At 37.9% G+C, this 14,844-nt stretch overlaps 1 protein-coding gene across 3 annotated transcripts in view; it reads left to right on the forward strand.

Moving 5' to 3' along the window:
- Nucleotides 1-14,844, forward strand: part of Mdga2 (MAM domain containing glycosylphosphatidylinositol anchor 2) — an 870,813-nt gene that overhangs the window by 601,287 nt on the left and 254,682 nt on the right. For all 3 annotated transcript variants that reach the window (XR_008718784.1, XR_008718785.1, XM_055595284.1), the window contains exon 6: nt 12,056-12,325. Coding sequence is in view for 1 of the 3 variants with exons in the window: in XM_055595284.1 (XP_055451259.1) it covers nt 12,056-12,325 (270 nt within the window). In the remaining 2 variants the exon portion in view is untranslated. The remainder of the gene's footprint in view (nt 1-12,055; nt 12,326-14,844) is intronic.

Raw genomic sequence — 14,844 nt, forward strand, 5'->3', positions numbered from 1 at the left:
TCCCATCAAATTGCCAACACAATTCTTTACAGACCTGGAAAGAAAAATTCTCAACTTCGTATGGAATAACAAGAAACCGAGAATTGCTAAAACAATCCTCTACAATAAAAGATCTTCTGGAGGTATCTCCATCCCTGATCTCAAGCTGTACTATAGAGCAACAGTTATAAAAACTGCATGGTACTGGCATAGAAACAGAATGGTGGATCAATGGAATAGAACAGAATACCCAGAAACAAACCCACACACTTATGGACACCTGATTTTTGACAAAGGTGCCAAAACCATACAATGGAAAAAAGATAGCATCTTCAACAAATGGTGCTGGTCCAACTGCATGTCTACATGTAGAAAAATGAAAATAGATCCATACTTATCACCCTGCACAAAACTGAAGTCCAAGTGGATCAAAGACCTCAACATAAAACCAGACACATTAAATTGGCTAGAAAAAAAAGTGGGGAATACCCTAGAACTCATTGGTACAGGAGAAAACTTCCTGAACAGAACACCAACAGCACAGGCTCTAAGAGCAACAATTAATAAATGGGACCTCATGAAATTGAAAAGCTTCTGTAAAGCAAAGGACACCATCATCAAAACAAAGCGACTGCCTACAGATTGGGAAAGAATCATCACCAACCTCTTATCGGACAGAGGACTCATATCCAATATATATAAAGAACTAAACAAGCTGAAAAGCAACAAACCAAGTAATCCACTTAAAAAATGGGGAACAGAGCTAAAGAGAGAATTCTCGGCAGAGGAATATCGAATGGCAGAGAAGCACTTAAAGAAATGCTCAACCTCATTAGCCATTAGGGAAATGCAAATCAAAACAACCCTGAGATTTCACCTTATACCCATCAGAATGGCCAAAATAAAAAACTCAAGGGACAACACATGCTGGAGAGGTTGTGGAGAAAGGGGAACCCTTCTCCACTGCTGGTGGGAATGTAAACTGGTTTAACCACTCTGGAAATCAATCTGGCGCTTCCTCAAGATCCAGCCATACCACTCTTAGGCATATACCCAAAAGAGGCGCAAGTACACAAAAAGGACATTTGCTCAACCATGTTTGTAGCAGCTTTATTTGTAATAGCCAGAAGCTGGAAACAACCCAGATGCCCCTCAACTGAAGAATGGATGCAGAAACTGTGGTACATCTATACAATGGAGTATTACTCAGCAATGAAAAATAAGGAAATCATGAAATTTGCAGGTAAATGGTGGGACCTGGAAAGGATCATCCTGAGTGAGTTGTCCCAGAAGCAAAAAGACATGCATGGTATATACTCACTCATATAAACATACAATATAAATTAACCCACTAAAATCTGTACATCTCAACAAACTAAGCAAAAGAGAGGACCCTAACTAAAATGTTCAATCCCAATCCTGAAAGGCAAAGAGGATGGACATCAGAAGAAAAAGAAAATAGGAAACAACCTCGGAACCTGCTACAGAGGGCCTCTGAAAGCCAGAAGAAAACAGGAAACAACCTTGAAACCTGCCACAGAGGGCCTCTGAAAGCTTCTGCAGTATAGACTGTCAAAGCAGATGCTGAGCCTGATGGCCAACTGATGGGCAGAGTGAATGGAATTTTATGTAAGAAGTGGGAAATAGTAAGAGCTGGAGGGGACAGGAACTCCACAAGGAGAGCAACAGAACAAGAAAATTTGAACACAGGGAACGTCCCAGAAAATCATACTCCAACCAAGGACTATTCGTGGAGATGACCTGGAACCCCTGCACAGGTGTAGCCCCTGGCAGTTCAGTGTCCAAGTGGGTTACATAGTAATGGGAAGAGGGACTGCCTCTGACATAATCTGATTGGCCTGCTCGTTGATCACTTCCCCCTGAGGGGGAGCAGCCTTACCAGGCCACAGTAGAGGACAATGCAGCCACTTTTGATGAGAACTGATAGACTAAGATCAGAAAGGAAAGGAGAACCTCCCCTATCAGTGGACTTGGGGAGTGACATCCATGCAGAAAGGGGAGGGAGGGTGGGATCGGGAGGGTAGGAGGGAGGGGCTTATGGGGGGATACAAAATGAATAAAGTGTAATTAATAAAAAATTAAAAAAAAATTCCAGTGGCAACACATGCTGGAGAGGATGTGGAGAAAGGGGAACCCTCCTCCATTGTTGCTGGGAAAGTAAACTTGTACAACCACTTTGGAAATCAATCTGGTGCTTTCTCAGACAATTAGGAATAGTGCTATCTCAAGATTCAGCTATAACTCTCCTAGGCATATATCTAACATATGCTCAACTACACAACAAAGACATTTGCTCAACCATGTTGGTAGCAGCTCTATTTGTAAAAGCCAGAATCTGGAAACAACTTAGATATCCCTCAACTGAAGAATGGATACAGAAATCATGGTACATTTAAGCAATGGAATTCTAGGCAGCTATTAAAAACAGGAAATCATGAAATGTGCAGGCAAATGGATGGAACTAGAAAAGATCATGGTGAGTGAGATAACCCAGAAACAAAAAGACACATGGTATGTACTCACTCATAAGTAGTTATTAGACCTATTGGGTAAACATTCTCCTGTTCTTAAAAATATTCTAGTAAAAAGACAATAGTGTTTTGGTGGTAGCCTATTATAATTATCCTTGCTCCCGAAAAGGAGAAATCTAACCAATCACCTGGGTAAAATCTTCACGTCTTGATAAAGAATTGACATTGATATTTAAGCATAAGAAATTAATTATGTTTTGCTTGCTAATAAGACAACAGTGGAAGTGAACACCTGATAACAGAAACAATTAGTTTCTGTTCTGCTTGTGTCATGATAAATATACATTTGCAATATAGTCTTCCTCTGCAAATCCCCATGTGTTCTATACTGAACAAAATATTATCATGTATCACCAATGTCTTAGCTGGAAAAACTTAGCTTGGGTTTTCTTTCTGAGTGATGGCTGTCTAAGTTTCTGGTTCTCTTTTGAACTTGAATGGTTCCAAGCCTACAAAGATCTCGCCTGCTGAAAAGAACAGGAAGGGACTGTGGACCAACAGAGAAAGACACATGTAATACTGAAGCTTGTCTTCACTCATAATGCCCTTCTGTATTTATAAAGAACTTTCAGGCCATTAGGTATTTGTAATGCCATAGCTGATTGACTGTGGACATTTTACTTTATTGAGTTATGAACACAAGTTCCTCTGATCTTGCTCAAGGGATAGATTCAAAAGAGTCATTTGTAAGATGTTACAATGTCTTTATTCAGTGTAAAATGTACCGTTTGGCCAATTTCTATAATTTCTCTGTTCTGATGACCTCAGCATCTTGGTCAAGGGTCAAAAGCATACATTCAAGAACTTTGGGGATGATGTAACAGTATAAGGTCAAGTGAGACAAAGGCAGTTGTATCAAGAGTTCTCATTATTTTTGTTTAGATGGTTTACTCCTTTTAGAGGTAGCATGGCTGAGCTGTCTAAGGCACTGGATTAAGAATGTTTGCTTCTGAATGTTGGGAAGCTTTGGTTGTGTCATTCACTGATATGTTGTGGTACCTATTACACAGCATGATACATGTCCTATTAATATGTACTCAATAATTTGATATGGAGGATGTTTCACTGGGAAGAAGCAATGTTTGAGTACATTCAATCACTGATGATAATAACAGTAATAGCAATAAATGATTGTGTGAAGTCATCCCCCAATTAAGAAAATAGAGAGGCTATTACTTGAGGTATATGGTTTTATGAAATTTACTGCTTTCTGAGCCCTTTATGCAATTTTTCATGAAGAAACAGGTTCTCTCTTCTTGATCATTTCTAAAAATGTCTGTCAGGTAAATACTATGAAAATGAAAAGAAATGCATGTTGTTTTCAATATTTCTAGCAAAGGTTCACTCTTGCATTAAGTACTATTTATAGTTACTATTTCAAATACTGCAATAATTTTGAACAGCATTTCAAATATACTTACCCAGTATGATGCCATCCTTGGTATTCCTGAGTTTCAGCCAATAAAGTGAATGATAATGTTGAAATAATAAACTCACAAAAAAGGGGGGTAGATCATTCAGTCTTCAAATCAACTTCAAATATATTCTCCCTTCTTTATTTTGTGAAATGTTCATTTTTCAAAATTGGACACGAAATAAACATGGAAAATGGAATCACCACGAAGTATTTGCGAAAACAGCCATGATTTCATCTCAGTGAAAGAGGTGATTTTGAAAATAGGAATCATAGTTTCTAGGCATGTCTCTCCACATACAACTCACCACAGATATCAACATCTTGCATGTTTTCTGCCATTTTACAATCATCAGGTTACAGACAGGATAAAAGAAGTTAGTTGCCTATTTTTATTAGTGCTCACTACTTCATACGATAGTCTCATTTACTTCATCTGGTACCTATTTCTCGATTGATAGCAGCCCCCTCTCCTATGCTTTTTTCTTATCCTTTACATAGGATCTTCCTGTAGCTAGTAATTGACTCTCAATGTACACGGAAACAGTGAGCCACAGAAACCAAGTGGGCTGCCTTCTGTTCTTTGACTCTCCTGAAGCTTGCTGTACTTTCTGTGGACAGATTTTTGTTCTATTTTTAATTTTGATTACTTTTTAAAATTATAGCAATAATCCCTTATGTGTACATTCTGAAGTATGATCATATCCACCCAGATTTTCTGTACACTAATATTCTGGCTATTTTTTGCCATCAACTTGACACAACCTGGAATTTTTGACAAGGGGTGTCAAGGAGGAGGCATTTGTGTCAGTTTGGCCGGTAGGAATGTCAGTGGGGATTACCTGGGTTGTACACTGGTGAATCAGCCACCCTGAATGGCAACATCCTCTAGACAGGAGGTCCTGAACAACATGAAAAAGGGAAAAGATAATTAAGAGCAAGAAAGCTAGAATGCAGCTGGTTCTGATGAGACCTGATAGGCTAGGGTCAGATGGAAGGGGAGGAGGACTTCCCTTTTCAGTGAACTGGGGAAGGAGCATTGGAAGAGAAAAAAAAAAAAGGGGGAGGGAGGGGCTGGGAGGGGATGAGGGTGGGGCTAAAGTTGGGATACAAAGTTAATAAATTGTAATAAATAAAATTTAATTAATTAATTAATCAATTATAAAAGAAAGCTATGATCCATGCCTGTATTCTCCCTTTGCTCTTGATCATGAGTACTATGTTTTAAATTTCTGCCTTAACTTCTCCAGAATAATGCACTGGAAACTGGAATTTTAAGACAAATAACCACTTTGCCTGATATGTTTAGGGGGGAGGTCAGAGTTTTTATCACAGCAAAAGAGATAAACCTCAAATAATTATCCTCCTTAGAAAGATTTTTCCTGGATGCAGGGGTTATCACTTGAGCCTCTGAAATTAAGTTCCAGAGAACCATAGATGGTGCTAAACTGCAAGATCTCTAGTCATCAAGAAGAGGTCTGAGGTCCATTGTCCTGTGGTTTCACAGGCAAGAGCCAGGTTTATGTTCCAAAGCCTGACAATCATAGCACCATTCCTGGCATTTCTCCATTTCTAGCCTCCTCCTCACCCTTATCTATGCTCTCCTCAATTCTCACCTAAGAGTGACAATCAAAACCCATTTTGAAGAATTAAAATTAGGCAAATACTACCAAGGAGAGAGCATTTCTATCAAGTAATTCTTACTTGTTTTTTCCTTCCTAGTCATTTTTCTTATGAATCAATCCACTTTTTAAACCTTGAATTACTTCTGTCCAAAGAACCAAACTGCTCTTAGTTGAAACATTTGATAGGTGTATGTATAAATACCAGCTTGTGCTCTTTAAATTATAGTCCAGGTGACAAATTAGCTTCTATTTTTAGAATTAAACTTGCCAGATCCATGGAAGGCCAAAGTCTATGAGAATTCAGACGTGATTAGCACTGTGGTCTAGTGTTAGATTTTAAAAGAATGTTTATCTTTATGCTTTCCTCAACTGATAAGTTAAAATACAAAAAGAAAAATACACCCAATAAAATATTTCTTTTTGTCACTGAATCTGTTCTACTTCAACTAAAACTAAATTGGTAAGATTACACTAAAAAACTGTTTAATCTCCACAGACAATCTTACTGGTAAAGTAATTGCTATAATTTGGAGTAAGCAGGACTCTCATTATAAATTCAGATTTGAGGTAAATATGTTTTATAAACATTAACAATTCAATTTATTTTTTAACTATGTACATTGCCATGATTTTAGAAATTTATCTCAGCCCACTTACCATAATAGAGTGTTCTGAAGATATTTTTATTGTCTTGTCTTCTTGCATTATTGGGATTGAACTCAAGTCCTCAAAACTCCTAGGCCAGCATGTTACACGAGGCCACACTTTCATCCAAATCTGAAAATTCTGATAGATGTATTTCCCTGGGATTGTATCCATGTCTACTGTCTTGGAGACTTCAGCTCCACTGGTCTCTCTGTTCTTTTCACTCTGTCATTTTACAGATTTGAGTTCTTTCCAGGGCCACAAGGACACTCACTGTGTCCTTGATTTCAGGGGAGCCACACTCGGCACCATCAAAGGTAACAAAGGACAGATGCCCCAATTGTTGTGCAGTATCGAATCTTAGAAGATATGTGTGTGACACTCAACAGGCCACTTATCTCTCAGTGGGCCTTTCAAGTAAATCCTGATCAGCTCAAGAGGGAAAATATTTACTTTTCTTTACTAGGGAAAAAAAGGACTAAAAGGGATACAGGAAAAATCTCTTTCCTCAGATATGCTATATTGAATCTTGAATAAGATTTTGGCTGGAGGTGGTGGTGTGCCTCTGTAACCCCAGTATTTGGAGATGGAAACTGGATGATCAAGAGTTTAAAGCCAGCCCTGAGCAACATAAGTCGCTGAGGTAGACACAGGCATGAGGTATATAAGACCCTGTGTCAAACAAGACAGAACAAAAGAGTTTAGACCTTAGGAAAACAGAAATGTACCTTTTGTGGCCTTGTCTCTCTTCTCATCCCTTCTCTTTAACTCGTCTCTCTTTACCTATCTTTCTTTCTTGACAGTCTAATCTCCTGTCTCTCCAAGGATTGAGCTCTCTATTATCTATTCCCCAACGTGCCTGTCATCTGTTATCTGTCTGTCAGCCGTTTCAGCCAGGCTTTCATTATTTTAACAAACACCAGAAGCAAACAACCTAAGGGAGGGATGATTTATCTTAACTCACAGTTTCCAAGGTTTCAATCCATCATTGTAGGAGGTGCCTAACAGAGGGGGTCTATGACAAGAAAATATATAAACCTCAAGATAGCCCCCACCGCAGTGACAAGTTACTCCAGTCACCTGCCTCCTTCAGCTTGACCCCAGCTCCTGAAATTTCGAAAACCTCTACAAAAAGCATCGTCAGCTGAAGACCAAGGTTTACCACATGACTCCGTGAGAGACACTTCATATAAAACATATTATCTTTTCCTCTTTTATCTTTCTCATTCTGTTCCTCCTTTTTTATCCCTTTCTCTGCTCTTCCTCCATTTCCTCACACACTTATTCCTATCATTCCTCAGTTCTCTTGGTCTGTGTTGCTCTTTGTCTTGTTATTTCTCTGTGTCGAACTGTTTATCATATGTCATCTATCTATAATCTATTATCTCTCTACATATCATCTATCATTCATCTATTTGTCCTCTATCTTATTTTTATCATCAATCTATGTAATAGCTATCATCTATTTTTCATCTATACTCTGTCCGTCATCTCTATAACTATCTATACATCTATCATCTCTATTTTTCTATCTATCTATCTATCTATCTATCTATCTATCTATCTATCTATCTATCTATCTATCATCTATGTAATGTAGTGCTCTTTTTCAAAACTCTACATTATTTGGGGTATTTAGGCCTCATCTTAATTCCAACCTCTCAACCCTTACATGGGAGAGAAAAGGTTAGTAGGGAGAGAGAGCCCAGACCCCCTTACTTCTCCCAGCTGTTAAGGGTGAAGGGATTCTTAGGGTTATAAAACAACCTCCATCAAAAACAAACAGCTAGCAATCTCTGCCCCACTGCTGTGTCCTGAAGCATTTCTCTCCATCTTTGTACAAACTACCACACTGTCTCTGGTCTCTCCAACTGCTACACACCACACAGCAACACTGGATGCCACAGCTTCTCTTTCTCAGCCCTCATATTTGTACTCTCAGATTCTTTTTTATTTTTTTTAAATTTTTTTAATATTAGTTACAGTTTGTTAACTTTGTATCCCTGCTGTATCCAACTCCCTCATTCCCTCCCAATCTCACCCTCCCTCCCTCATCTCCTCCCTGACCCTTTCCAAGTCCACTGATAAGGGAGGCCCTCCTCCCCTTTCATCTGACCCTCATTTATCAGGTATCTTCAGGACTGGCTGCAAAGTCCTCCTCTGTGTCTTAGTAGGGCTGCTCCTACCTCGGGGGTAGGGGGTCAAAGAGCCTGCCATTGAGTTCATATCATAAACAGTCCCTATTCCCCTTACTAGTGAACCCACTTGGATACTGAGCTACCGTGGGCTACACCCGAGCAGAGGTTGTAGTTTATATCCATACATGTTCCTTGGTTGGAGAAACAGTTTCAGAAAAGACTCCTGTGCCCAGATATATTTGGTCCTTTTGGAGCTCCTGTCCTCTCCAGGTCTTACTAACTCCCCCTTCTTTCATATGATTCCCTGCACTCTGCCCAAGGTTTGGTTATGAGTCTCAGTATCTGCTTTGATACAGTGCTAGGTAGAGTCTTTCAGAGGCCCTCTGTGGTAGGCTCCTGTCCTGTTACTTGATTTTTCCTACATCCAATGTCCATCCCATTTGCCTTTCTAAGACCACACCCCTCTTATTGCCATATGTGGAAGGCCTTTACTACACAAGCCACTCTCCACACAAGACAGTTAACAGGTGTGGACAAACTATAGCCCAACTAAAGTCCCACACTTGGGATTAAAGCAACTTCATATTCACATATTATATAACTGAGTTTACAAAGAAACAAAAACTTCCTTTACAATGTAATCTGTATCAACTTTACTATCCCAATCATAGTCCACATAATGCATGCTACAGGGCTATTGTACTCGTGCTAAAGGAGGAGTCAAGTGTCCATAACTAAGATAACTACCTTCCATCATTAAGAGCTGGCACTTTATCTCCCTGATACCCTGACTGGCACCATAGTTATATGTAAGGACTGAGTTCAGAAAGACTATCTGTAGCTGATGGTGCAGCGGCAATTATTTTCATGTGCTTGGAGAACTCTTTTGGTAACTTCCAAAGCATGGTTTAAGTTTGTTTGCCGCAGGCAGTGAAGTTCAGGACTCTGCAAGGTGAGTTGTCAGCATAGGAGGCTGGGGACCCAAATAGTACCTGAGAATCTCTAAGGATCCAGAGTGCCATTTGGCAGGAGCTATATGGACAAGATACAATAAAATCACTAAGCAACATTTGTTAGGAATAGAAGGTTTTGCTTTGAAGATCACCAAGGAGAACAAGAAAGCGTGGATTAAAAAAAATGAGAACAAGATGAGCCTTTGTGTTCCTGATCCTTGAGGTGGAGAGTCCGGGTACAGGTCATTTTCCTGTGTGTGTGGTGTGCCAAGGGTCAGTGTGGACTTTGGTGCAGAATGTGTTCGCTAGTATAAATGTTTAACTTTATCTGAAAGATTTCTTTTGTTTAAGTCTTTCATGTTTGTTTGTGAGATAAGGTTTCTTGTAGCCCAGGCTAGCCTCCAACTCTGTGTAGTTGAAAATGACTTTTACTCCTGAAATGTTTGAATTATGAGCTTCTGCCTCCACACGTAGCTATGGATGTGTGTTTTCAGGGGTTGGTTGACTCAGCCAATATGTTTGGGAACACATATATACACTCAGCTAGATCTCTGATTTAGTGCAGTGAGCTTTATTTCTCTTCATTTCCTGGAGAGAAAGCTCAGGATGTGTGACCTCAAGGTGCTGGGACAGTTACAGGACTAAAGCAAAACATATCAGTCCCACGAAACTGAGTTTTGAAACACGGTGAGTTTATCTGAAATACTGTTGTAGATAAAAAAAAAAAATAACGACTATATATTTATATTATCCACCAAAAGATAGTTGTATTCTCTGTTTTTTAATTAAATTTTTATTTTTTATATTAATTACAATTCATTCACTTTCTATCCCAGCTGTAGCTCCCTCCCTCAACCACTCCCATTCCCATCCCCATCCTCCCTCCCTCATCTCATTCTATTCTCTGTTTTAACAATGCCAAAAAGAGGTATTCATAAGAGAAAGATCTTGTCCACGATTACACAGTCAGGTGTCAATGCAACTATCATGCCTAATTCCTTATAGGAAACAACACTTCCTCCTCTAAGACTTAAATAAAGGTAAATACTTTTCTGTTTAGTGGAAATTTGATGTTTCTGTAGTCCTAATATACATTAGTGAACTTTGACTTGGTTTCCTTTAGTTTAATTTAAATGTGGTATAAAACACTTTAAACACTGTTAGTATGATGTAAATGTGAGGATTTCTATGTTATTTTAACTAAAACTCTAGTTTTATTCTATTTACTTCAGTAAGTGGTTCATTTGTCTCTTGTGGTAATATACTAATAAGGAAAATAATACATATTTTATAAGACTTAATTGGTGACATCTTCTATTCATTAGTTAAATACCTAATAATTTTTTGATGTACTTTGTCTTCTCCCCAGCTGTGGTGACTTTCACATATCACCTTTCCCTTGCTTTCTTTTTCAAAGTGAGATGAATTTGTTTAAAACACACAAGCTAATATGTATACATATATATATATAACTATATATATATGCATATATACATGCACACATATACATATATATGTGTGTGTATATGTGTGCATACATTACAGCTTTCATTTTGTCATCAAATATTCCTGAACAAATGATCTTATATTTATAAAAGTGCTGTATATGATTACTCTCTGCTATAGGTATGATGTGCCTGTATGAAATTAATATTTTCTACTCTCTATGTAGCTTCTGCTTTGAGTGTTTGGTGAAAAAGTGATTGTTTTTAATTGAATGGATGTTTGTGTTTCTATTTTTTAACTTGAGAATTTGAAAAGACTTGGTTTTTGCTGTGGTAATTTTATGATTAAACCATAAAAGAAGTGTTAGGCTCAGTATTTCTGTTGGGGCATTTGTAATTGTTTCTTTCTAAACTGTAAAGCTGTGTTTAGAACTCACAACCTAACACTTCCTGACCAGGATAGTAACACATAACATGAATCTACACTTGAAGAAAAGCACTTAAGGCTTACTTGACTAAATTCAGGTTGAAAGACTCAATCAGCGCATCCTCAATTAAGCCAAAAGTGAAAGAATTGGCCATCCACTTCATAAAAACTCAAGGACTAGACAGGGAGAAATGGATGGCGTGTTTGACAACTCTAGTTACTTTTGTGATTATATTGTCACAGCAATAACTCAGGGACATGAATATTTGCATCTTGTGTGACTTTTCCTGTGGTGCCACAATCAAATGGCTACTCATCTCCAGTAGGACACTGAAAATAGCCCATTGAAGTAATTCAATCTAGCTAAGGAACCATGAGTTTGCTGGGTGACTTCCAGAGGCACAGGTACTGCAAACCCAGTTGGATGACTCCCAGTGAGAGCTGAATTGACAGAACTTACTTCACCGTGTCCAGGCAGTACAAATGAAGAGAATCCCCTCTCCTGCCAGAGACTGGGTAGGAAACTTGTAAAGCTTCTTAGAGAAGCTTCAAGATTCTTATATTACAGGTTTTCTGAACCAGATAGGTTTGGCTAATTTTCCAATTCTGGAGACATTCTCTAGAAGGAATGTTTCGATTTGGAGAAAATAGCCTCAAAAATACCACATCAGGTATAAAACACTTAATCAAGTTCTATAAATTTATACTGTTTAATTGAAGTACAGAAGTATTACATCTGGCCAAAGTTTGAGTAAGATGCTCTGATTTTGATAAAAAGAACAATTTTACAGTTTAAATGAGTGGCTATAAAACCTGCTGATGATCACCAGTTGCAGCGTGTCTCAATAAATGCATGTCTTCTGTTTGTGTCTTTTAGCATCTCCATCAATTAAGCTCTTGGTGGATGATCCTATAGTTGTAAATCCTGGAGAGGCCATAACGTTAGTGTGTGTTACGACAGGAGGGGAGCCTATGCCCTCTCTCACCTGGGTCAGGTCCTTTGGGACTCTGCCGGAAAAGATTGTTTTGAAGGGAGGGACGTTGACCATACCTGCCATCACGTCAGATGATGCCGGCACTTACAGCTGCATTGCCAATAATAATGTGGGAAACCCTGCGAAAAAGTCCACCAACATCATCGTGAGAGGTAAGTTTGTCTGCAAAGAAATCAATACCGTCACGTTTAATTTAAAAATGTTTCCTCAGATATTGAGTTTATATCACAGATATTGAGAAAATGTTTATGAAGAATCACATATCTAATCATAACTAGAATCTAAAAATCTTTAATCTTAATGATATTTTATTTCTGTGAAAGAAACTTTACAGCATATTTACGATGATGTAGTGACTTGCTTTTACAATATGTTATCAGTAAGACATAATTACTAAAGTGTTATGTAAAACATACACAGAGCACATGTTAGTTTAGATATTTAATGAATGTATCAGCTTCATGATTTGACAATATATATAGAACCCCATTTATAAGAAGGCTTTATATTTTGATATGTAGAGATTTATATGTAACCCCATACTTAAGAGATTCTACACACACACACACACACATAATATGTTGACAATTACATAATGTGGTTTGGAAAGCATAAAAGACAAATATAAAAGTTTAAAACTAGTGTTAAGTTCCTTTTTTACTGAGGTTATTAGGAAATATGTAATTCATACCCAGGAGACCTCATACTCTTTGAGTAAGGTTTCAGGAGACCTCATTGCAGGAAAGACTTGAAAAAGTCAGAAAACTAAAAGCAAAGTCCATTTCAGGGTCTGGAGCAAAATATTAGCTCCTAAATTAGCAGCAACAGGAGCCAAAGTGATAGCCACCAGCTAGAATGGTGGTGGTGTATGTAGCCTCTCTATTGGAGGAGGCGAAGGAGATTTAAGACGGACCTCAAAGGTAGCGTACGCTCTTGTGTCAGAGTAACCTAACGTGGTACTGGGGAGGGTTAGATGCTTTTGAAGTTAACAGGGACATCCACAGGACCAAGAAGACCCTTTGTACATGACAGACTATTATGTGTACACAATACATTGGGCCCATTGACTTTAGTGTGTTATGGTTTCAAGAATTATTGTAGTGATATGTGACCCCAGCTCTCTGTCAATGAACAAAATATTAGAAAGATACTTCTTGATGAAATTATACATCTTAAAAGTAGTGTAGATATTATAGTGTGAGCCAATATGCTATGGTTCATGCCCTCAGCTACAGAATTGTTGGCAACAGTATAGTCAGTAACTATGAGATATGTTAAAACCATCATTTTTCACATTATGATAAAATGAAGTAATACCAATAAAACTACCATAATGCTTCTTTATAGGATAAAAAGGTTGTACCCAAACTCCTATTGGAGTGTTAGTATTGCTAAAGTGAGATTCCTTTTAAGGCTTGTTATGTTGAACAATCAAACTCTATCATCCATTATGTATCAACTGTTTAAAAATTAAAGAAACAAGGAAAAAGTATACAGTGAACAGTATTTGTTTTATTCTTGTTTGTTTTAAAATGTTTGTATTATCAAGGACATGTAAAATAGTTTGTCAAACCTGGCTGTATGATTGACATGAAAGCATCGCAACACTTAGCCTGAACTGTCATGGATCCAATAGTGAATAACTTGTTACTTTATTTTATCAAACAAACACGCTTCCTTGAAGAAAAGCGATGAGTTCAATCTAGTTTGCAGAGTAGAGTCATTTGTAACACTGACTCAAGGACAATCAAGAATATTTGTATTTTTCAGGCATCCTGCAAAAAGGAGTTAATGCAGAGCAATAAGCACATATGTGCAAAATATGCACATATTTTCTTGGTTAAGGGTGAAATGACCACTTCTCTCTCTGCTTACTGGAACCTCATTTGGCTTAAACTGTGCCATCCCTATGCATGCTGCAGTTTTCTGAGAGTTTATATAAACAACACTGGTTGTGTCTTCAAGATACTGTATCCTTGGAACTTACAACTTTCTTCCCCCTTTCCCGCATAAATTTTTTGCCAAGTCTTGAGTAAAGAGGTTTGATGAAGGGGCTGGAGAGATGGCTCAGTGGTTAAGAGCACTGTATCCTCTTCCTAATAGGGCCCGGGTTCGATTCCCAGCACCCACATGGCAGCTCACAACTGTTTGTAATTCCAATTCTAAGGGACTTGAAACCCTTACACCAATGCACATAAAATAAATTATTTTTTTTTTAAAAAGAGGTTTGATGAAGACATACCATATAGAATTGAATGTTTCATTCTCTACATGGTGTGCTGTTGCAGGTCTCTTGGTTAATTTCTATTTAGGACAGGAAGAAACTTTGATGATAAAGATTGAACAAAGCATAGGTATAAAAAATGTCCTTAGGAACCATTTTATTGCTCTATTTCTTTAGCAGAAAAACTGTATTAGATTTTTTCCACTGTGCTAATAATCTATCTAGTTACAGGTTCTTGGCCAAGTTAGCAGTATCTGTGTAAGGTACAGGTTTTATCTCATGAAGTGGGCCTAAAATCCACTCAATAAGTGATTGGTTATTCCCATAACAATTGTTGCGTAATTGCTTTTGCATCTCAGCTAAAATTAGTAACAATGTCTTCAAGAACTTTTTCTTTCTTTTCTTCTTCTTCTTCTTCTTCTTCTTCTTCTTCTTCTTCTTCTTCTT

Source organism: Psammomys obesus, unplaced genomic scaffold (genome assembly GCF_907164565.1).
Source record: "Psammomys obesus unplaced genomic scaffold, mPsaObe1.curated_primary_1811, whole genome shotgun sequence".
Lineage (NCBI taxonomy): Eukaryota > Metazoa > Chordata > Mammalia > Rodentia > Muridae > Psammomys > Psammomys obesus.